The sequence below is a fragment of the Cnephaeus nilssonii genome (genome assembly GCF_951640355.1).
Source record: "Cnephaeus nilssonii genome assembly, chromosome: 1".
NCBI classification, from domain to species: domain Eukaryota; kingdom Metazoa; phylum Chordata; class Mammalia; order Chiroptera; family Vespertilionidae; genus Cnephaeus; species Cnephaeus nilssonii.
Window position 1 is genome coordinate 118113334 of NC_137072.1, and position 24078 is coordinate 118137411.

General features: G+C 50.6%; 2 protein-coding genes across 3 annotated transcripts in view; one reads left to right on the forward strand and one right to left on the reverse strand.

The window, feature by feature from the left end:
* LOC307096797 (uncharacterized protein) overlaps positions 1-9558 on the reverse strand; it is a 73871-nt gene extending 64313 nt beyond the window's left edge. For both annotated transcript variants that reach the window (XM_079766392.1, XM_079766393.1), the window contains exons 1-2: positions 9283-9558; positions 8303-8508 (exon numbers count right to left, since the gene is read on the reverse strand). In XM_079766392.1, the coding sequence (XP_079622518.1) occupies positions 8303-8508; positions 9283-9427 (351 nt within the window). In that variant the 5' untranslated portion in view covers positions 9428-9558. The remainder of the gene's footprint in view (positions 1-8302; positions 8509-9282) is intronic.
* A 7706-nt stretch (positions 9559-17264) lies between these two features.
* On the forward strand, positions 17265-20152 carry LOC307102318 (disintegrin and metalloproteinase domain-containing protein 21-like; the record flags this gene model as incomplete). Its single annotated transcript, XM_079775832.1, has 1 exon — positions 17265-20152. The coding sequence occupies exon 1, from the start codon at positions 17780-17782 to the stop codon at positions 20150-20152; it is 2373 nt and encodes a 790-aa protein (XP_079631958.1). The 5' UTR covers positions 17265-17779.
* Between the last annotated feature and the right edge of the window lie 3926 nt (positions 20153-24078).

The window sequence follows — 24078 nt, forward strand, 5'->3', positions numbered from 1 at the left end:
AACGACTCAAGTGCAGCAGATTATGGAAAAGCAAGAAGTTGAAGCTACTTCTGCAATCATGTTCCTGCTCATGCTAGCATCTGTTAGCTGCCAGTCTTCTGCAAAGTCTTGCGCAGCCAAGTCCAAGGACTCTAAGTAAATATACACCAGCAGCAAAAGAGACTTTCTTTCATTTAGTAGCTAAAAATGTTAACATGTCCATAGTTTTGATTTCTCTCTTATTGTTTTATTATTATTTAACTAGAAGCCCGGTGCACGAAATTCGTGCACAGCAGGGGGTTGTTCCTCAGCCCAGCCTGTACCCTCTCCAATCTGGGACTCCTGGAGGGATGTCCGACTGCCCGTTTAGGCCCGATCCTGGTGGGATCAGGCCTAAACGGGCAGTCGGACATCCCTCTCACAATCCAGGACTGCTGGCTCCCAACTGCTTGCCTTCCTGCCTTCCTGATTGCCCCTAACCACTTCTGCCTGCCAGCCTGATCACCCCCTAACCACTCCGCTGCCAGCCTGGTTGATGCTTAACTGCTCCCCTGCCAGCCTGTTTGCCCCCAACTTCCCTCCTCTGCCAGCCTGGTCACCCCTAACTGCCCTCCCTGCAGGGTTGATCACCTCCAACTGCCCTCCCTTGCAAGCCTGGTCCCTCGCAACTGCCCTCCCTTGCAGGCCGGGTGCCTCCCAACTGCCCTCTCCTGCTGGCCATCTTGTGGTGGCCATCTTGTGTCCACATGGGGGCAGGATCTTTGACCACATGGGGGCAGCTATATTGTGTGTTGCAGTGATGATCAATCTGTATATTATTCTTTTATTAGATAGGATAGAGGCCTGGTGCACGGGTGGGGGCCAGCTGGTTTGCCCTGAAGGGTGTCACAGATAAGGGTGGGGGTTCGCTTGGGGCATGGGGCGGCCTGGGCGAGGGGCCTGTGGTGGTTTGAAGGCCGGCCATGCCCCCTGGCAACCCAAGGGGAGGCCCTGGTATCTGGAATTTATTTTCCTTCTACAACTGAAACTTTGTAGCCTGGAGCGGAGCCAAGCCTGGGGCTCCGGCAGCCATTTCTGTGGCAGTTAATTCACCTTCTACAATTGAAACTTTGTAGCCTTAAGCGGGTGGGCCCGGCCAGGGTGTGTGGAAAGCTTTGCTTCCCCTGTTGCTGCCGGCAACCCTGGATTGCTCTCTCAAGCTCCATTCTGCCGCCATTTGTTTGAATTTGTTTACCTTCTATAATTGAAACTTTGTAGCTTGAGTGGAGGCTCAGGCCTGCAACGGCTATGGAAAGCTTGGCTTCCTCTGTTACCTGGGAAACCTTGCTCTCTGTGGCTGTAGCCATCTTGTATTGGGGTTAATTTGCATACTCGACCTGATTGGCTGGTGGGCGTGGCTTGGCTGGAGGACGTGGCTTATGTAGCGGAGTGATGGTTAATTTGCATATTACCATTTTATTAGAGAGGATACCCATAGTTTTGCTCTTAACATTCAAGTTTGAAAATGATAACATGTATGTAATTTAATTTTGCATTGGCATTGTTTTAATATTAGAACTTTATTATTAATATTTAAATTTTACTTCTATTATTAGTAGCCTAAAAACCAAAAAAGGGGGATCTGTTGGAGACAAGGTGTAAGGTGACACGGTCCTTGCACCTGAAGGGGCTAGCAAGGCTGGCCCCCTACCCACACAGTTTTCCCAGGCCTGTTTGGATGGCAATTAATCAGTATAATGAGAGCAGCCCCTGCCTACAAAGCTTTCCCAGGTTTGTTTATATGACTGCTATCAGCAGAATGAGAGCAACCCTTTCATGGCTTGCCAAGAAGTCTGTAACTATTTACTGAGAATCTGCCTGATTTATTGTACCAAGAATTTGTCCTTCTACTCTATCTCTCCCTTAGAGATAAAGAGGAACAAAGAGTACATTCCTCTTCACAGACCTCCTATTCAGTGTTTTGTGTATAAAAGGCATTACAGAGTTAATAAACGCACCACAGCCACTCGAGGGCTCGTGGTCCTCCTGATCCCGCTGTTGTTTCTCTTGCTTTTGTTTCTCTTATTCTTTCTATTTCTCAATTCCCACCTCCCTACCTCAGCCTGGTTCAACCTGTCAGGCTGGCCCTGACCGACCCCGACCCTCGCTGGGCCCAAAAGTAGTCGGCCACTGCTGTCCTCGAACAGACTCCAGGAAAGACAATAAAGTCTACCAGGACCAGGACTTGAGACTGGTAAGTGTCCCCAGGCACCCTGGACCGAGTTCAGGCCCACCTACAAGGCAGAAGGACAGCTTGATCACCTCCTGAGTGGTATAGTCACCGCATAGGATAGGAGACTCCTGGGGTGGGAGTCTGGAACTCTGTGTGAATCTGTGTGCATGTGTGTGTGTGTGACTCTGCCCCATGGCATCAGCTACGAAGCCTGAGTAAGTCCTAACCTGTGGTTCTATGGTGACTTCATATGGCTTTGGGCGGTGTCAGGTTCTTGGGGACGCTATCCCTCCCAGCGAACCTGATCCAGGTCAGGGGCATATACTGACCTGCCAGGTTCGCCGGTGCCAGTGCTAAGGGGCACCTAATTCCCTGTGAGGGGAGTGGTCAGGTGGACAATAAGAGCAACCCTTTGTTTGTCTCGTGACACCGTTCACTGGGAGGGTTTTAGTTCATCATTTTGGACACCACCATGGGGGGCGGGGTGGGGAGTTCCTCACAACCTACAGGTCTGGAATGTATGATTAAAAACTTTAAGAAAGGGTTCTCAGGAGATTATGGGGTCAAATTGACCCCTGGAAAGCTGCGCACCCTGTGAATTGGAGTGGCCCACCGTTGGTGTAGGATGGTCCTCTGAAGGCACTCTTGATGTCCCCATGGTCCGTGCTGTATATGGGGTCGTTTCTGGAAGCCCCAGTCACCCGGACCAGTTTCCTTACATAGACCAACAGTTGGAAATAGCTCAGATCAACCTTCCTGGGTCCGGTTCTGCGTTACTGCTCAGGGACAGTGTAAGGTCCTCGTAGCACAAAGTGAAAGGAAGACTTCATGAAAAGTACAGAGCCCTCCCTCCCCCCATATTACACCTAGATGGAGAAGCCTGGGCACGGGAAGCCTCGCCTGATGGAGAACCACACTGGGACCCAAAGACAGAGGAGGGAAGAAGTCGTCTACAAAGATATCGACTCACCTTCCTCCAAGGGATCAGGGCAGGGGCCAAGAAGCCTACAAACATGACAAAGACCTCTAAGGTCCTGCAGAAATGGGATGAGAGTCTGGCTGATTTTTATGAGAGTCTGCGAGGCCTTCAGAGTCTACACTCTGGAGGCCCCTGAAAGCCAGCTCATGGTCAATGCTGCCTTTGTGGGGTAGGCTCAAACGACATCAGACAGAAACCTCAAAAATTAGAGGGGTTCGCCGGAAAGAATGCCACTGAATTGATAAAATTGCCAATAAGGTCTTTGTGAACCTAGACCGCACTACCAAGAAGGAGGAAGAAGGAAGAATGCAAAGGGAGGGGCTCTCCTGGCTGCTGCCTTGAGGCAACCAGCCCTGCTGAAGACCCCAGATGGAGACAACGAGGGACTAAAGAACCAAGAAGGAACGGGCCCCAGAGACGGGACCAATGTGCCTCCTGCACGGAATCGTGGCACTGGAAAATTGAGTGCCCCAACTGTCAGAAGGGGAAGCCAGGAGCTTCTGCTCCACCCAGCCGCTACGGGGCAGACCCACCAGAGGCCTACCAGATCGGCCTGGCAGGAGTAGATTCCGACTAGGAAAGACCAGCTCTATCCAACTTGGCCCCCATGAGCCCATGGTCCATGTGAAGGCTGGGGGCCAAACAGTCAAGTTTACGGTAGACACAGGGGCCGAACATTCTGTAGTGACTCAAAAGGTGGCACCCCTATCAGGACAACATGTCACCATTGTGGGGGCTGCCAGGACCAAAACCCGTAGACCACTCTGTGGCCCCCGACAATGCCCCTTCGGAGCCACCAGGTAGTCCATGAGCTCCTGTATCTACCAGACTGCCCGGTCCCGCTGCTGGGCAGGGACCTGCTGGCAGAGATGGGTGCAGAGATAGCCTTTACTCTGGATGGATCGGCACGACTGCGCCTAGATAAGCAAGTCCCTCCCATGATCCTGTCTCTGCCGGCACCACGGGAAGAAGAATATGAGGCTGTATACCTCCCCACCCGATAAGCTTTTTGGCAAGTACCATTTCATACTTTCTTTCTGTAGGTGTACAACCAAATTTACACCAAGATACATTTTTCACCAAAATGTTAACAGACTATGTAAATCATTTTACAACTTGGTTTTATTTTCCAATTAATAACCAACCACGGATTTCTTTCCCCAGAAAACAACAGCTATAAAAACTACATATATATGTATATAAACATCCATACACACCACACACACACACACACACACACACACACACACACACACTTGTTAACCCTTACCTGAGGATATATTTTGCTTCTAAAAGACTGGAAAAGGGGGGTGGAGAAACGCATGAGGGCACACATCAATTGATTGACTCTTGTACACGCCCCGACTGGGCCGGGGATGGAACCTGCAACCCAGTATGTGCCTTTGACCGGGAATCAAACTCACGGCCCTTCAGTGTGAGGGCTGGCACTATCTAGTGAGCCACACCAGCCGGGGCTTTTACTTTAAAAAGCTTCCAATGGAAGTACCATTTGAGCTGAGACCTGAGACTGAAGTGTTGTCTAGGTGAGATGAGGTGGGGCCTTCCTAGGGAGACAGTAAACTGCAAAGGCTCCAAGCCAGGGGCAGTGCGCATGGGAGCTAGCTACACGTGATCCTGAGAGGAAAGGGAGCTCAGACGAGGGGGAGGTACACGGGCAGGACAGCCACGAGGCCTGGGTGAGTAGGCGCAGTGGCGGGCACTCAGTTGAGTAGCACGAGCTGGAGACCACATTGGACTGGATGAGGGAGGTGGCTCAGTTCAGCTATATTCTCAGAATTAAGACACACCTGTTCACCTCATTTCTCATGAAGAGTAGGTTACCATCCATCTTTAAATTTTTACAATGTGATAGACAAAACTTGGCCTTGCAGATGGTTTTGAGTTGCTATGATTACTAGTAAAGTAAAAAGAATCTTTTCACATGTTTAATGGACATTTCAATTTCTTGCCCTGTGGAACTCCTCTTACCCTCTGGGCTGGCACCCCAGGGAGCATGCAGGTAGCAACCGAGTTGCAGTTGGGGGCTGTAGGAAGTGTGAAGTGAGAACTCAAGTCTGTCAGCTCCTTGGAGGTTCCCGTGGCTGCCATGGCCTTGGGAATGGGGGTTCTTGCCTTCTGAGGGAAGGACCTGTCTCAGTCACCCTGCTCAGCAGTGCTGCCGTGTGCTGCCCCATGACAGCCAGTCATTGGAGCCAGGCAGCCTTGTGCTCCAGTCCCCATTGCAGTTGCGTGACCTGGGTACTTCAAGCCTGTTCCCTCCTTTGGAAACGGTCCCTAATAAAGCTTCAGTCTTTTCTTTACCTATAGTTCCTGGGTGAGGCACTAGGCACTTGAAAGCCACATTCACTAGCTGAGCACCTGCAGGCAGTTTACACAGCGAGAACTGTGGAGGCCAGACCCTGCTGGCTCAGTCACTGTATGCTTCAGTGCTGGGCAAGTCTGAGTTTCCCTTCTCATCCATAAAGTCAAGAGACTGGACGAGATAACCCTAAAGGCTTTCCAGGAGTATAACTGACCTAATGGCCATTACAGAAAATAACAGGGTAGCAAGGAGGATGGCATCCCTGAGACTAGGTTAGCCTGGAATAACTGGCTTTCAATCCTTTATGCCTCCCAGGAAGCATGAACTCTGACTACTTGAAAATGGGTACAAATCATGGTCTCAGTTCTACCTTATTATGTCAGGCTTCTTTGTCTGTCTACTGCCCCAGCCAGGCTGAGAGCAGTAAATGCATTTTAAATGTGGACAAGTAACAGACTATAGAGAGCCCTCTAAACCTTAGAGCCAAACCATCCTATCTAATAAAAGAGTAATATGCAAATTAACCATCATTCCGCGACAAAATGGCGACGCCCAAAGACATAAGATGGTGGCGCCCAGTCCTCTCAGGCCCACTGAAGTCCCCCAGTCCCAGGGAGGGCTGCCACTGAGAGCAGTCAGTATGAGGCCCGGGCTGATGGCCTGGGGGCTCCCCTGTACCCCCGGCTGATCTGTTCCCAGCCGTGGCCCTGGCTGCTGGCCTAGAAGGCGGTGCATCTCACCCCCCCCCGCCCACCCCCGCGATCTGCTCCCTGCCGAGACCTGGGAAGTGGCCTGGGAGGCCGCGTGAACCCCCACACCCCCCGCGTGATCTGTTCCCAGCTTTGACCCTGGCAGTGGCCTGGGAGAAGGCGTGCACCCCCGGGCGTGATCTGCTAGCAGCCGCCACCCGGGCAGTGGCCTGGAAGGCCATGTGCACAATAGGCAAGATCTGCTCCCAGCCGCGTGCACCCCCCCACCCCCTGACCCTCAGCGTGATCTTCCAGCCGCGACCCGGGCAGTGGCCTGGGAGAAAACGCACAACCCCCGGCATGATCTTCTCCCAGCTGCGACCCGGGCAGTGGCCTGGGAGGCCGCTCACACCTCCCTCCCACCCACCCCCCGCACGATCTGCTCCCAGCCAGGACCTGGGCAGTGGCCTGGGAGAAGGCACACATGCACATAAACACACACACACACACACACCCCTGATCTGCTCCCAGCCGCGACCCGGGCAGTGGCCTGGAAGGCCGCGAGCACCTCCCCCCCACCACCCCCCACATGATCTGCTCCCAGCCAAGACCTGGGCCTGGGCTGTGGGCCTGGGAGGCGCCAGCACTGCCTATCCCCCTCCCACCCAGTGATCATCCCCCATCTGCAGTTGGGGGGTGGGGGGATGGCAGGGGGTGTAGGCCTGGGAGGCAGCCTGGGGTGTCAGCCTCCAAAGGGCCTGCGCCCACATGGAGTGATCCCCCCCCCCCCCCCACACACACACACCTATAGCCTTGGAAATTCCCTTGCCCCCAGCCCAGTGATTGGAGATTGTGAGGGGGCGTGTATCTGGGCTATGCTGCCCAGCAAACCTCTCCCATTGGGTAGAAACTTCTGACCATGTGAGGGAGGTAAATGGGTTTTGTTTAAAATCTTTAGAAACTGCAAAGGAAATGTCTGAGGTAGGGTTTCACATCAGAAGTAACTTACAACTAATTTCTGAAGGCAAACAGGGGCGTTGCAGTTACATTACTGGAGAGTACCCCGAGGTCTGGAGGTTGGCTCAGCAAGGACAGTGGTGGGTGCTCCCCAGCCTGGTTCCTCAGCACCTTGGGCAAGGCTTGAGCCCACCCAGGAAGGCCTTTTCCCCTACAGTTTTCACCAGGCAGGGAGGTTTTATAGACATGAGTAAGAAGTGCCCACGCACCAGTCTGAAGATGCCAGGGCCGGCAGAAATGACAATCAAACCGGGAAAAGAGCAAAACCAGAAACACCACCGATCCCAACATAGATCATCTTTTTCTTCAGCTGACTGTGTTTCCCTCTTCTTCATCTTCTGGAAGCAAGACAGATTCAAGTACTGACAATTCTACCAACGGAAAAGTTAAGAGAAAGAGAGGACAGAAAAGGAATAAAAGGAGAAAAGAAAGAAAGGACAAAAGATGAAACATCAAGAAAAAGAAAGAGAAGGAAAAAAGGAAGAAACAACCACATGATAGCATCTTTCCAAGGTCTCATGAAATTCCTGGTTAAGGAGTTTATTTTATGACACTTTTAGTTTGGGTTTACATTTTTACTGGTTTGTCAAGACATGGCAGGTACACTGTCCAATATGTTAAAGAAAAAACCCTATCCAATAAAGAGGGAATATGCAGGGGAGGGCATTTGAGGGTGACTGGGCTTTCAGGGGAGGGCAGTTGGGGACGATCAGGCTGGCAGGGGAACAGTTAGGCATCGATTAGGCTGGCAGGGGAGTGGTTAGGGGTGATCAGGCTGGCAGGCAGAATTGGTTAGGGGTAATCAGGCAGGCAGGCGAGCAGTTGGGAGTCAGCCGTCTCGGATTGTGAAAGGGATGTCCGACTGCCGGGTCAGACATCCCCCAAGGGGTCCCAGATTGGAGAGGGTGCAGGTTGAGCTGAGGGACACCCCCCACCAGTGCACGAAATTCATGCACCGGGCCTCTAGTCCTATCTAATAAAGAGCTAATGTGCTAATTAGGACAAAGCCAGGGCTGTGAGGAGCTGCCAGGGCTGTGCCCCCTGTGAGAATTTCGTGCATCTGGCGCCTAGTGATTTATGAAACACGGTGTTAAACTGTTTACCTTGATTCGAGGCATAGTAACTGTAGGTGGCTTTGCTTCAGCCACAAAACTGTGAGATGCTCCTTTTTCCACAAGGTAAGTTGTGTAGGGCATACATTTCACACCTTTTGACCCAAACACAAAATCATCTCTCAAGGCATCGATCAGCATAATAACAACTTTCCTGAAGAGAGGTGGGGGGAGCTTGGTCCAATTGGAACTGGCCCCTAAAAGGGTTTGAAAGGAAAAGAAAATTGAGTTGTCCACTTTACTTAGCATTCCATCACCTATAACCTAGTTGCTGCCCACTTCTCTAGCACAGCTCCTGCCACGTACCCACCCACCCACCCACAGAACAATGCCCTCCCCTACAGGGTGGGGGGCGGCTCCCACCAGGTAGCTCGGGAGCCCCAGGACCGAGTCAGGAAGTTCTGGGCCCGGGGAGTCCCTGCCGAGGCGAGGGCCCTGGAGCGGTAAATGCAGGCGCTGGACCTGCGAACACGCGCTTCACTGCGCGGAAGGGCGAGCTTCTGCCACTTGTGTTCACGTGGTCAGCGGCTCGTAGTGTGTGGACCTGGGGCAAGACGGAGCCTCTCCCTGGCATGGCCTGCCGGGAGGGCGAACCGAGCAGGGGTCCCTGCAGGCGGTCGTCACTACCGGCGACAAGGGGCCTGGCGGAATGTAAGAGAGAAAAGCGAGGGCTCAGCAGGGATCCCTATCTGTTGTGACTCAATGAGCAAAGCGGGTGCCGGGAACCCAGGGGCTCCGAGCTGCTCGGGGAAGGGGCGCGGGCTGGAGGGTGGCGGCCCGGCTGGGAGCGCTGGCTTTCGGTGACCAGACCGGAGGGCCGAAACGGGGCTGACAGCGCGGTTGTCAAGTTGTCGGACAGACACAGAGAGAGAGGCTGGAGCGGTCAGGAGAGGGGCCTCGGGTGGGGGGTCCGGGAGGGGCTCAGGAGGAGGGTCCTCCGGCAAAGGAGCGGGCCGGGAGCGGGGCCCTACCTGCCGAGGGCTCGGGCGCCGCCGGGGGCTCGGGCTTGGAGGAGGAGCGCACGGGAGGCGGGAAGAAGCCCCGCAGGAAGAGCGCGACTCCCAGCACCTCGATCACCACGCAGCCCGCGGCGAAGGCCCCGCAGCCCAGCCGCATCGCGCCGCCCGCCGCCGCCCGGCCGCCTCCGGCTGCGGAAACAGCGGGGAGCAGGTGCGCACCGCGGCCCCGGCTGCAGCCAGCCCCGCGCGTCCGGGCGGCCTGCGCTCCACCGACACACCCGCGAGGGGCGAGCGCTTCCGGGTGCCCAGCCGCCCGGTTGGAGGCCCCGTACAGCACTTCCGGCGCGCCGCCCAATCCCCGCAGGGTCCCCGCCCACCCGGATCCCCGCCCACCGGCGAATCCCGCCGCGCGGCCCCGCCCACCCCGCCGTGGAGCCGGGGGCCATTGGGCCGGGGCCCGCCCATCTCCCGCCGGGTTTGGGGGTTGGGGTGAGAGTCGTGGGCTAAGGAGTGAGGGCAGAGGCTGGAGGGGAAGCCCCGCAACCGAGGGGCGGGGTCGGGGCGCCTGTGGCTCCGTGAGCCAGTCCAGCAGACAGGGGCGACTCACGTGAGCGTTTATCCCGAGCCGCCCGCCAGGTGGCAGACGGGCAGGTCACCCCCAAAGCCTGCTCTGCATCCCCCCGTAAGCCAGCGGCCTGTAAGGTAAGAAGGACAAAGATTACCTGGGGAAGTAGGCCAAAGGAATAAAAATGTGTGTGACGGTTACAGATTAGAAGTGTTAACGGAAAAAAACATTCAAACCTGTAAAGAGTTTCCGTGCCTTTATTTGAGCCCAACTGTCGACAATTACCCAAAAGCAGAATCTCAATGTATTGGGGTAATGCCCCGGACATCCGCAGTCCCTTCACACCGCTTTGCACACTGCAAGCAAAGGTGGAGACGCAGTGGGCCACATGAGATCCACCGGTGACAGACCAGGGAGGGGGGAGAAAACAACGCGGGGAAGCCTCCGGGAATGGACGAAAAGTAAAGCGACACGTACTTCTACCCAGGTGGGCACAGGACAGTCAGCAGTCAACAGCCAACATAACAGCAACGAAGGAACTTACGGTATCCTTCCCGCCCTGGCTGTGCCCTTGTTTTAGAAGACCAGAGAGAAACCAAGCAACGCTTAGGGAAATGGAGTTACACAGCTTTATTAGGCCAGTGGACTCAGAGGAGGTTGCCTCTCAAATTCTGAGCAAACCCATGTGATGGAAGCCCCTCTTTTACCCCCTTTTGGTGTCTTTGTCCCCCAAATATGGATTATACTTCCAGACCGTTCTCAGGCTTTGTAAAAAGCCACACACAAGTGTTGGTGGTTGAGACCATACCTAAGGGCCTGGCGCCAGCGCTATAACCCCCCTCCAGGGGCTGTGTCATGGTTTATGGTGCTGTAAGATGGGAGCATTTAGGTAACAGGTCTTGCAAGACCAGTCGGTGGAGAAAGGGGCAGTGACTTAATTATAGGTCATCAAGAATGTACATTAGGAGAGGAACCAAGATGGCGGCAAAGTTAAACAACTAAACTGCCGCCTCGCACAACCATTTCAAAAATACAACTAAAAGACAAAAGTCTACCACCCAGAAGCACGGGAAAGCTGGCTGAGTGGTAGATTTACAACTAAGAAGAGAAGGGAGCGCAAACGCTGGAGAGCTGAGGTATGCAGGCGCGCGCGTAGCGGGCTGGTGGCGGGCGACTGGGCGCGCGGCTTTTCTTCAAACCGAAGGGAGACAAACTCCCGATCACTCTGAACTCCAGTTTCTGGGGACACGCGGGGGACCCAGACGCCTACGGGGAGAAGCTGGACTCTCGGCCATCGGTCGGAGAGTGAGAGTGACTTTTTTGCAGAGGTGCGCCCAGCAATCAGGGTTCGCTGCGCTGGAGCGCGGGACACAGGGACTTGGAAACGCGGAAAGGCAGAGATGGCTGAAGGCAGCCATGGCCGTTGGCCACGCCTCAGCCTAGTGACGCCCTGAGACCCCGCCCCGCCCTGAGACCCCGCCCCGCACATTCTACAAACCTGCCCAGGCTCCACACAGCGGCTTTTACATATAAATGGCCTGTTCTGTGGCAGCTCAACCAAATTAACTGCAGCTCCAGTCAGACTGCTCCCAAACCACCCAAGCAAAGAGGAGAAAACTGTAGCTCTTGCTGTAGCTCCTGCTGGGAGGCCTCAGACCTGCACCCCATTGGAGATCCAGACACTAGGCTATCTAGTGGTCGGTGTGGACGACACCAGATTTCAACCACTCTCATAAGGGACACATTCAAGTGGCAGACTCAGTGAGCACCAAAGCCCTACTGTGTCTCCAGCACAGCAATTCTTCCGTTATAGACACAGCAGGTCCTCACAGCCAATTGGCCTGGAGGTCAATTCCTCCCAGTGTACCAACAGCAATCAGGGCTTTTAACTACACCAAGACTTTCCACTGAGCCCACAAAGGGGTGTACAAAGAGCGACCACCTAGAGTGATTGGGAAAGCTGAGCTACTGGCCCCTATAGGTCACTGACCACACAAAGCCACTCAATCAACACAGGGAGGCAGCCAAAATGCGGAGACACCGAAGTATGTCACGAGTAGGAGAGATGGAGGAAAGCAAACTAATGGACGACACAGTGTTCAGAACCACATTTATAAGGTTACTCAAGAATCTTCCAAAAACCGCTGAGAAACTTGAAGAGACCTTCAAGGACCTTAATGAGAATACCAAAAAAATGGAAAAGGACCAGTCAGAAATTATGCATACACTGTCTGAAATAAAGAATATACAGACACTCAACTGTAGATCACCGTACCCGAAGAGTCAAACCAAAGATCTGGAATATGAGGAAGAAAAAAACACCCAACCAGAGAGGCGGAAAGAAAGAAGAATCCAAAAGTGTGAGGATAGCGTAAGGAGCCTCTGGAATGGCTTTAAGCGTACTAATATCTGAATTTTTGGGGTGCCAGAAGAAGAGAGAGAGCAAGATACTGAAAACCTATTTGAAGAAATAATGACAGAAAACTTCCCCTACCTGGTGAAAGAAATAGATTTACAAGTCCAGGAAGCGCACAGAACCCCAAACAAGAGGAATCCAAAGAGGACCACACCAAGACACATCATAATTAAAATGCCAAGTGCAAAAGACAAAGAGAGGATCTTACAAGCAGCAAGAGAAAAACAGTTAATTACCTACAAGGGAGCACCCATACGACTGTCAGCTGATTTCTCAACAGAAACTATGCAGGGCAGACGGGAGTGGCAAGAAATATTCAAAGTGATGAATAGCAAGAACCTACAACCAAGACTACTCTACCCAGCAAAATTATCATTCAGAATTGAAGGGCAGATAAAGAGCTTCACAGATAAGAAAAAGCTAAAGGAGTTCATCACCATCAAACCAATATTATATGAAATGCTGAAAGGTATTCTTTAAGAAGAGGAAGAAGAAGAAAAAGATAAAGATAAAAAGTATGAACAACAAATACATATCTATCAACAAGTGAATCTAAAAGTGAAGTGAATTAAAAATCTGAGGAACAGAATAAATTGGTGAACATAATAGAATCAGAGGCATAGAATGGGAGTGGATTGATAATTCTCAGGGGGAAAGGGGTGTCTGTGTGGGGGGTACGGGAAGAGACTGGACAAAAATCATACACCTATGGATAAGGACAACAGGGGGGAGGTAAGGGCAGAGGGGGGGTTGGGAACCGGGTGGTGGGGAGATATGGGGGGAAAAAAGAAGAAACAATTGTAATAATCTGAACAATAAAGATTTATTTAAAAAAAAAGAATGTACATTAGATTGCTGGCACAGATGCAGATTGCTAGGCCCCTCCCCCACCCCCCAAATATCAGGGTTACATTGGACTTAGCCTTTTAGCCTTCTCACCCTGAGGGGTCCGGAAAAAGGGAAGCCACAAGTCACTCTGACATTTCACAGTTATGCACCCCCAGATGCAAAAAGACAATAGGCTCAGCCAAGATCAAAGTTGATTTTTGCCAAGGAACTAGCCTAGAACATGACCACCCACCATAAACTGCTCTCTAATCAAAGGTCTTCAATTTCAGACCATCCTCTGTGGTCCTCCCCCACCCCCATCCCTTCCTAAAAGACTACCATGCACTCCGCCCCCCTCCCCCTGCCCAGCCCCCAAGCCCGCCAGCCATCATGTAGCCCCTTTCCAGTCCACACAGGCAATGTGGGCTGGGGATTTGCAAAGCACAAGATCATCTGGGACTCCATTGTTTTCTTTCTGCAACAAGGTTGTTGATCTTCCCAGGGTAGTAGTTCTCCAATACTCCCATGTCCCGGGCAGTGCAACTCTCAGCCAGGTGAGGATATGCATTCTCTAATAGAACAGAACAATCCCAGTTCACAGAGCAGGATTACCATTTCTTCCCCTAGCAAAAGAGGGGGGAAAGTGGATGTGGGCTCCCTGAGAGAGGCTGGGTGGGGGTGGGGACAGGGGATCTGAACGTGGTTGTTCCCAGGAGTGCCTGATTCCCCTAACCTGAATACAGAAAACCTCAGGAGTGTTAGGTTTGATGGAGAAATTGAATCAATACCCCTCCCCCGGGAACTGGCTTTTTAGGTCATTTCACTATGGATATTCCCTTTGCTGAGGCCACATTTCACTTGTGCTGACCACGTCCATTCTCTCCCCTCCGGGTATGCATAAAGAAGTCTTCGGCCCCCAAAAAGCCCGCAAAAGTCCTTTAACGGCCGCTGACTGCTGTCACTGGGTGCTGGCACCACACAGGCTCAGCCACGTGGTGTGCGGATGACCAAATAAATCCCTCCCCACTCTGGTCTCCTGTGTTCCTCCTTTGGCTCCTTTGGCGACCTAACAAGGAGCAGCACACAGCACTCCTCGTCCCTCCCTGGGTCCCAGCTATCCTTTGTTACCATGTGGGCCACCCCCAAGTTGCGGGATGTCTTGCCCCAAACAGGGACACTTCCCCAAAGGGCCACAAAGCCCCACATGAGGACTCTACATGGTGTGTGTTGTAGATGGTGGATGGGCACCCGGCGTCTGACCTGTGGAGTCAGATCAAAGCTGGGGTCAGCAACCTTGGTACTTGGGTTCTGTCTGGGAAAGAATTCAGAGCCATGACCCAAACTGTAAGAGAAAATTTATCTGGCAAATCACAGAGGGAGAGGAAGTAATGGCTAGAAGAAATGGGATTAGCAAACAAGTTATGAATGCAAAGAAACAGCCCTTGGAGCTTGGGAGTGAGGAAGATGATGGTAACACGCCTGGGGCAGGGAGGGGAGGGGAGGGGAAAGGCAGGGGTTGTCCTGGGAAGAGAGTGAAACAAAAATGCTGTGGTGGTCGGTCAGAGTGCTTTGTCTCACAAAGCTGAAGATTGGATTCAAAGACAAAAACGGTGGGTGGAAACCAACCTTTTGGGGGGATTGTGGGAGCACTTACTCTTCGATCTTGCTTGACCATGCCAACTGTTGGGAGCACTGGTCCTCATTAGACAGAGAAGACATGAGAAGTCGTAGGCACATACAGGAGAGACTATTGTAGATCAAGCAGCCATTGCTACTCTAGGAGCCATTAGACAAAGTAGTTCTTCAAAATAGCCCCACAAGAGCAGCTGTAGAAAGCGGCCCATTGCCAGCTGGTCAGTAGAAGCGTATATAGACGCTCAAACAGAAGAGGCCTCATGCCAACTAGTGACACACGATCAAACAGAAGAGGCCTTGTGCCAATTCGTGATGCTTGTGCTACATTAACATAAACAGGTTACATCTGTTAACATAACGTCAACGAAAAAACCCATTGAGACCTGTAAAGAATTTTTGTGAGTTTATTGGAGCCAAACTGTGGACATGTGCCAGGAAGCAGAAACTCAACGAATTGAGATAATGTTCTGGAGATTGGCGGGTTACATCTGTATTTATACATTGCAATCAAAGGAGGGACGTAGGTGGGTTACATGAAATCCACTGGTGATAGATGAAGGAGGTGGGAGAAAGCAGAGCTGGGGAATCCCCTGGGATTGGATAAAAAGTGAAATGATGGACACATACTTAGGTGGGTGCAGAAACAATTAACATGATAATGAAGGAATTTGTGGTATCTGTCCTGTGCCCAGCACATTTGGTTGTGCCTATGGGGTCCAGAAAAAGGGAGATTACCAAGTCACCCAGACATTTCAAGGGCCTGTTATTGTAGAGGCAAAAAGACAGATAGATAGGCTCAGTTAAGGTAAAGGTTGACCTTGTCAATGAAGATACCGGCCTAGGACATAACTACCTACCCACCATAACTGCTTTTAGTTAAAGTTTAATTTCAGACCATCCTTTGTGGCTACTTTAGGTCTCAGAGGTTGTAAGACTGCCATGCAGGCCTCCCCTGAGATTGTCAGGTTAGCATGTGGCCCCTTTCGACCACAACAGGTTTCAATGGTTTTTTTGTTTGTTTTGTTTTTAATTTATTTATTGATTAAGGTATCACATATTTGTTCTCATCCCCCCATTCCCATCCCACACCCCTCCCCACACATGCCCCCACCCCCCTGTTGTCCTTAACCACTGGTTAGGCTCATATGCTTGCACACAAGTCCTTTGGTTGATCTCTCCCCTTTACCCCCACCCTTCCCTACCCTCCCTCTGAGGCCCGACAGTCTGATCCATGCCTCCATGTTTCTGGGTCTGCTCTTGTTCATCAGTCTATGTTGTTCATTATTTCCCCTAGATGAGTGAGATCATGTGCTATTAGAAATACACTTCTAAGAACCGAAAATGAGACAAGCAATCATGGTTATGCTGACAGGCAAATGAATCAGTCTGTAGTGAGTTTCTTTCTGGGCCAACAGTTCTTTTGAGACCCAATTTCAATGTCCAACAGTTCCTTATGTGTACATGTCAGCACCGACATTACAGTTCTGGATGGTGGACAAATGGTGGTAATGCAGGTCCAACTCTCTCTGGTTTGGTCCTGGGCAACCTGCAGTGATGCACAGCTGCTAACTGCTAGTATGGGAAGGCCACATCAGCGTCTTCCGTCTCTGGACTGCTTCTCTTCTGTCTTCATGGCTGGAGTAGTCCTGTCGATTCCTCTCTGTTGCTGGAATCCACATGGTCTCGGAGTTGTTTTCTGAAAATATACAAACGTATTCTCGACCAAAAGTTAATAAAGGAATATTTTCTATAAATTTGACTTGGGATCCTATTTCATTTTTTGCCCAAATGATTTTCCTCTGTCTTGTTTTGACACCTTGTGTGTTTTTCATGGGTGTCTTGCTTTTAGCCTTACAATTAATTTTCTAAAGTATTAATTTTCTAGATGTAATTTACTTACAGGATATTTTTCCTTACATGATATTCCTCTACTATCCCCTCCTTTTTTGATTTAAATGTTAGGAGGCTTTTGAAAATTTTATAATGTAGTCTTGATGGCTTTTAAATTTTAATTTTTTGCACTATAATATTACTGTTTTAGGTTCATTACATAGTGCACAATTTTATCATGAGATGAAGTACCAGTAAAAATTTTAGTTAACACTTTAGGAACACCTTTTTGTCCAGTACAATTAATTTTTCTAGAATATTCGCTTGTTTCAACTAGCCAATTTAAATTTGCCTGAAAACTTGACTACTATTTTACTGTCAAATTTATTACTCTAACAACAATCTGATTTTACCCTGTAAATATTGGTGGAAGGGATTATTTGCCTTCTTGAGTAGGTCCTGAGCATTCCTGGTGGCAGGCTGGATTTAGATATCGTAAACCCACTTCCCCACACCATGGGTATAAGACAACTCAAACAATTCTTGTTGGAGTGAGAGGGCAGCTGCTGTAGGCCAAGTCTCTGTCGGTCACCTGGGTCCTGATCTGAGCTGGGCATGGGAAGCACGAAGCAGCCATGGGGGCAGGAGACCTCCCTCAGAGGGACTAGGGTTTAGGCCTCTGCAATGTTGGGCGGGGGGGGGGGGGTGAGGGTCTGTGCCCCACCTCTGTTGATACCAAAATTCTCTCCTGATGGCCCCTCGGAGACTGTGCCTGTCTTAGGTTGTTCCTTCCTTGAGGAATCTTACCCATCTCTGGCTAACCAGCAATGGTTTTTTACATTGACATTATCATAGATGCAAGAGGACAATAGGCTCAGTTAAAGTAAAGACTGACCTTTTTCAGGGAAGATGCTGGCCTAGAACATGACTATCTAGTATAAACTGCTTTTTAGTGAAAATGTTTTAAGTTCAGATCATCCTTTGTGGCTACTTTAGGTCACTGAGTTTGCCAGGCCGCCATGCAGGCCTCCCCTGAGCTAGTCAGGTTAGTATGTGACGGTCTTTCGTCCACAGTATGGAATATAACTTTGTTGTAATGACATAGCATGTGTGCAAGTAGCTACAGGGAAGCCTGACATGGATGCAATGGCACATGGTTCTGCTTCCTTCTCTTTTATTTCCACCTTAGCATTCACGAACAGGGTTCCCACCTCCCCCTCCTCAACCCCAGCTGAATGCACACCCAGCCCCACCCACTGCCACGCCTTGTCATTGTTGCCTCAGCTGACCCAGCCACTCTGCCCTTGGCAGGAAGTGGCCACTGCAGATGGTGGGGACCAGGTTTCACTGAGGACCCTCCCTCTCTCCGTTCCCATCCACGGTTCTCCCCCACCAAGGGCATGAGGCTGGCAGAGGGCCCGGTCACCCTCAGGACGCCCCTCTTGCTGCTTGGGCTCTGGGTGGTGCTGGGTCCCGCCCAGTGTTCTCAAGGTCGTCCCTCCTGGCGCTACATCTCCTCGGAGGTGGTGATTCCCAGGAAGGAGCTGCACCATGGCAAAACCGTGCTGGCAGCAGGCTGGCTCTCCTACAGCCTGAGGTTCGGGGGCCAGAGACACGTCCTCCACATGCGGCGCAAGAGACTCTTTTGGCCTGGACAGCTGGTGGTGATGACTCAGGATGACCAGGGGGCCTTGCAGGTGGACTACCCCTTTTTCCCTCTCGACTGTTACTACCTGGGCTACCTGGAAGACGTCCCTCTCTCCATGGTCACCGTGGACACGTGCTATGGGGGCCTGGAAGGCATCATGAAGGTGGATGACCTGGCCTATGAAATCAAACCCCTCAAGGATTCCCAGAGGTTTGAGCACATCATTTCTCAGATCGTAGCCGACACTAACGCCACAGGACCCATGTCCACGCTGGGACACAAGGCTGAGAGGCACCCGCAATTCTCTGACCCGAACCCCAGTGCAGCCTCCAGGGTCAGCAGTAAGCTCTATTCATCCCACCTTGGTACTATGAAAGGCTGTGTTATGAGTGCCCATTCCACTTATACTCTGTACAACAATGTGTCACAGTGTGCCCAATTCCTGGTACATCTAGGTAGTTTAATAGACGCCATGTTGAGAGGTCTTAATATGAGGTTCTACATCAGCCTCATCATCATTTATAATAAGGGAGAGCCTGCAGACATGAGAAACTATGATGTGCCACAAGGTCCATATGCTCAGAATTATGCTAACAACATTTTCAAATATTTTCTTACATATCCATCCTTGATTGTGAACAGATATGGGCCCCATGAACTTAATCATGAGCCACAACTATACGGGATATGCAGTAGAACAAATCTCATCTTTCTGGGCCACCTATCCAGACATTATTTATTGTTATCAATTATAGCCTCCCACCAAATAGGGGTTCTTTTCGGTCTGTATTTAGATAAGAGCAACTGTGTTTGCCAGAGAAGGGCCACCTGCATCATGTACAGGTACCCTGTGTTGACAGATTCATTCAGTAACTGTTCCTTTCAACACACACAACACATACTTAATAATAATTTAGACCGATGCATCTTCAGAGAAATAGTGTATTCAAACAGTAGCCTGACACCCATTCGATGTGGAAACTCTGTGGTGGAAGACAAAGAGCAGTGTGACTGTGGGACCTTCAAGCAGTGTTACACCAACCCATGCTGCGACAGTGACTGCCGCTTTACACCTGGGAGCATTTGTAACAGGGAATCATGCTGTGCAAACTGCACCTACACGCCCGCGGGGACGCTCTGCAGACCAATCCAGAACATCTGTGACCTTCCCGAGTACTGCAAGGGGAAGGACACGCGGTGCCCCAGTGATTTTTATCTGCAAGATGGAACCCCGTGCACCGAGGACGGCTACTGCTACCATGGCAATTGTACGGACCGCAGTATGCACTGCAAGGAGATCTTTGGGGAAGGGGCGCTGAGCGCTCCAGATGTCTGCTATGGCATAAATAGAAAGGGCCACCGATTTGGACACTGTAAAGTTACTGAGTTTTTCCATCCAGCTCGTTGTGGGCAAGCTGACGTTAAGTGTGGACGCCTACAGTGTGTCAACGTCACTCATCTGCCTCGTTTGCAGGAACATGTGGGGTTCCATCACTCCATAGTAGGGGGGTTCTTGTGTTTTGGGGTGGGTGCACACCGTGCGACAGAAACAACTGATGTGGGTGCTGTGAGACCTGGTACCCCCTGTGGGGGTGGAAATTTCTGTCTTCAGGGCTTCTGCAATGCTACTCTGGCGGCCATAGACTACAACTGTCCCCCTTCGAAATGCAACTACAGGGGCGTGTGCAACAATAACAGGAACTGCCATTGCCATGTAGGCTTGGACCCTCCCCGGTGCATAAACACTGGAGCCGGAGGGAGTGTGGACAGTGGACCCCCTCCAAGAAGAACGCGGACAGTGAGGGAAAGTGGTATGTCAGTGGTGTATTTGAGAATCATTTTTGGTCGCTTGCTTGCCCTCTTGGCTGCACTCCTCTTCGGTGTAGCCACGAATGTGAGAACTCTCCAGACCACTACAGTCACTGAAGTGAACGTTCGTGGGAAGCAAACAACAAGTTAGCCTTCGGACCCCTGTACAAGTCAGGCAACATGAAGAAACACCTGCAAAAAGTCACCATATCCTGCTGGCAGAGCTCAAGCCCACATTTCTGAGCGGCTGCAGGGGTCCTGGCCCACATCCAGGGTGTGCACCGTGGATGTTTTCACACCACTCTCTCTGACAGCTTGCTTGCCAGCGTCTGCAATAAAGCTTGAACACCTCACGTTAGTGTCCTGTGCAGTCCTTGTAGGTCTGTAAGAGCCCTGAGTGAGCCTGAGGCTCGGGCCTGGAGAGGAGACCTGGTCAGCAGCTGGCCTTGCGCTGTGGATGACTGTCCCAGGATTAGTGACAGTGGCCACAGGTTCCTTTAGGGCCAATTCTTGACAGTTCCCCCCAATTGTGCCCTTGAGCACTGAGTGTCCCTCAGTCCCTCAGTAAGGTCTCCTCTAAACTGTTTGGGTTCAGGGCAATGGCGAGCTCTTCCCCTCCCCCAACCCTGCCATTTTCATATGGGGGAAGGGTGGGGTGGCTGTGGGCTGAGAGTGAGGGTTCCTTGTCTACTAGTGACCCCTTTGCGCCCTAGAGAGCGCCCTTTTCTGTGTGGAGGCAGACCAGTGAGTGGCACTCAATCAGAAAGAACAAGTGGCCCTCCTGACTCTGGCCTCAGTGTGAGAAGGAAAGCTGAGAGCCGATAGCCCTCCCCTTACTTGCTCCACCAGAACCAATCTCTTGGCTTCTGTAATTTTAAAAATATTTTTATAATTTAATAAATCTTTATTGTTCAGATTCTTACAATTGTTCCTCTTTTTCCCATCATAGCTCCCCTCCACCTGGTTCCCACCCCACCCTCTGCCCTTACCTCCCCCTCAGTGTCCTCATCCATAGGTGTCTGATTTTTGTCCAGTCACTTTCCGCACCCCCACACCCCTTTCCCCCTGAGAATTGTCAGTCCACTCACTCCCTTTCTATGCCTCTGATTCTATTATATTCACCAGTTTATTCTGTTCATTAGATTTTTAATTCACTTGATTTTTAGATTCACTTGTTGACAGATATGTATTTGTTGTTCATACTTTTTATCTTTACCTTTTTCTTCTTCTTCCTCTTCTTCTTAAAGAATACCTTTCAGCATTTCATATAATACTGGTTTGGTGGTGATGAAATCCTTTAGCTTTTTCTTATCTGTTTAGCTCTTTATCTGACCTTTAATTCTGAATGATTGCTTTGCTGGGTAGAGTAATCTTGGTTGTAGGTTCTTGCTATTCATCACTTTGAATATTTTTTGCCACTCCCGTCTGGCCTGCATAGTTTCTGTTGAGAAATCAGCTGACAATCGTATGGGTGCTCCCTTGTAGGTAACTAACTGTTTTTCTCTTGCTGCTTTTAATATTCTCTCTTTGTCTTTTGTTCTTGGCATTTTAATTATGATGTGTCTTGGTGTGGTCCTCTTTGGATTCCTTTTGTGTGGGGTTCTCTGCACTTCCAGGACTTGTAAGTCTATTTCTTTCACCAGGTGTGGGAAGTTTTCGGTCATTATTTCTTCAAATAGGTTTTCAGTATCTTGCTCTCTCTCTTCTTCTGGCAACCCCATAATTCTGATGTTGGTACGCTTGAAGTTGTCCCAGAGGCTCCTTACACTATCTTCATATTTTTGGATTCTTTTTTCTTTTTTCTTTTCCGGTTGAGTGTTTTTTGCTTCTTTGTATTTCAAATCTTTGACTTGATTCTTGCGTTCCTCTAGTCTGCTGTAAGATCTCTGTATAATATTTTTTATTTCAGTCAGTGTATGTTTAATTTCTAGTTGGTCCTTTTTCATATCCTTGAGGGTCTCGCTAAATTTATCGGCCTTTTCTAGGAAATTCTTGATAAACCTTATAGCCGTGGTTTTGAACTCTATATCCAGTCATTTGCTTTTCTCCATTTCTTTCGTTTGTGACCTGTTTCTTTGTCTCTGCATTTTCACTGCTTCCCTGAGTTGGTAGAGTAGCTTTGTGTCCTAGGTGTCCTATGTGGCCCAGTGGCTGTGCCTTCCCAGTTACCTTAGGTGAACATTCTTGGTGTACCCCTTTGTGGACTGTGTGTACAGCCTTGTTGTAGTTAAGTCTTGATTGTTGTTGATATCTTGGGGGGGAATTGACCTCCAGGCCAATTGGCTGTGAGGATCAGCTGTGACTATGCTGGGAGAACTTCTGTGCTGGAGACAGCCTTATGAGACCAGACTTGCTACATTGCAAAAGCCTCTGTGCTTGGCTTGGATGGGGTGGGGTCTCAGGGCTGAGCAGACAGCCTGGCTTCCCGTCAGCACTGCCTTATGAGGCCCATGTGTCTCAGTGTCCATCGGTAATTGCTGTAGTCCTCTCTGCACACAAGCATTTACGACCATCAAGACCAGGGGTCCTCAAACTTTTTAAACAGGGGACAGTTCACTGTCCCTCAGACCATTGGAGGGCCGGACTATAGTTTAAAAAAAAACAATGAACAAATTCCTATGCACACTGCACATGTCTTATTTTGAAGTAAAAAAACAAAACGGCAAAAACACCCGCATGTGGCCCGCGGGCCGTAGTTTGAGGACGCCTGGTCAAGACAAAACTCCCGGAGGGCACCGGCTTTGGGACTCCCAGACGTGTCATGGGATTTCAACCTGTTCGTTCATGAAAACAGTGTAATCGCTCTGGGCATCCTAACACAGAAATTTGGGCCTTGACAGAGACCAGTGGCCTACCTTTCAAAGCAAATTGACCCGGTTGCAGCAGGCTGGCCACCCTGCCTGAAGGCCTTAGCGGCCACCACACTGCTGATCAAGGAGGCAGACAAGCTCACGTTGGGACAAAATCTAAACGTCAAGGTGCCCCACTCCATCATTACTTTGATGGACACTATGGGACAGCACTGGCTAACTCATGCTCAGATGGCCCAGTATCAAGGGCTACTATGTGAAAACCCACGAATCAGACTAGAAACAGTAAAATCTCTAAACCCTGTACTTTCTTGCCCATAGCAGCTGGGGCCTCAGAGCATGATTGCCTAGAGTTGCTTGATGAATTTGACTCCAGCTGGCCAGACCTGACAGATAAACCACTGCGTAATCCTGACCTCCTTCTGAATACAGACAGCAGTTGTTTCATGAGTGAGGGCAAAATATATGCTAGGTATGCAATAGTTTCAGATTTTGAAACTTTGAACTCAAAGGCCCTTCCTGAGGGATGGTCTACACAAAGAGCAGAGCTGTGGGCCCTGGTGAGGGCATTAGAACTTAGCAAGGATAAGCAGGCCACCATATATACTGATTTGTGCTATGCCTTTGCTACCCTACATATACATGGGGCTATATACAAGGAAAGGGGACTCTTGACTACAGGAGGGAAAGGAATCAAAAACAAAAATGAAATCCTAAAACTGTTAGAGGTCCTCTGGGAACCAAAGGAAGTGGCAGTCATCCACTGCAAGGGGCACCAAAAAGGAAGGATCTGTCAGAGGGGAACCACCAGGCAGACACTGCAGCTAAACAAGCTGCAAGAGAACAGGCAATACCATCCAAAATCATGCTGGTCCCAGAACTACCTACACCCCCACAATATAGAGTTCAGGAAGAGAAATGGGCACAGCAAGAGGGTGGAAATATGATCAAGGAAGGATGGTGGATACTCCCAAACTCAGAATCTATGTGCCAGAGCAACTAGCCCACTGGGTGGTCCTCCAGCAACATGAACTCACCCACCTGGGAAAAACCTCTCTAGAAGCCTTATGGAGCCGGTACTACCTGATTGCTCGGCTTCTGTCCCTGTGCACCTCAGTCTCCCAATGCTGCCTCCTCTGTGCTTAAAACAATGCCAAGCAAGGCCCCATTGGGCCTGCTGGAACCCAGCGCTGCGGCCAAGCACCCTTTGAAGATCTGGAGGTAGACTTCACTGAAATAGGACCCAGCAGGGGAAGTAAATACCTCC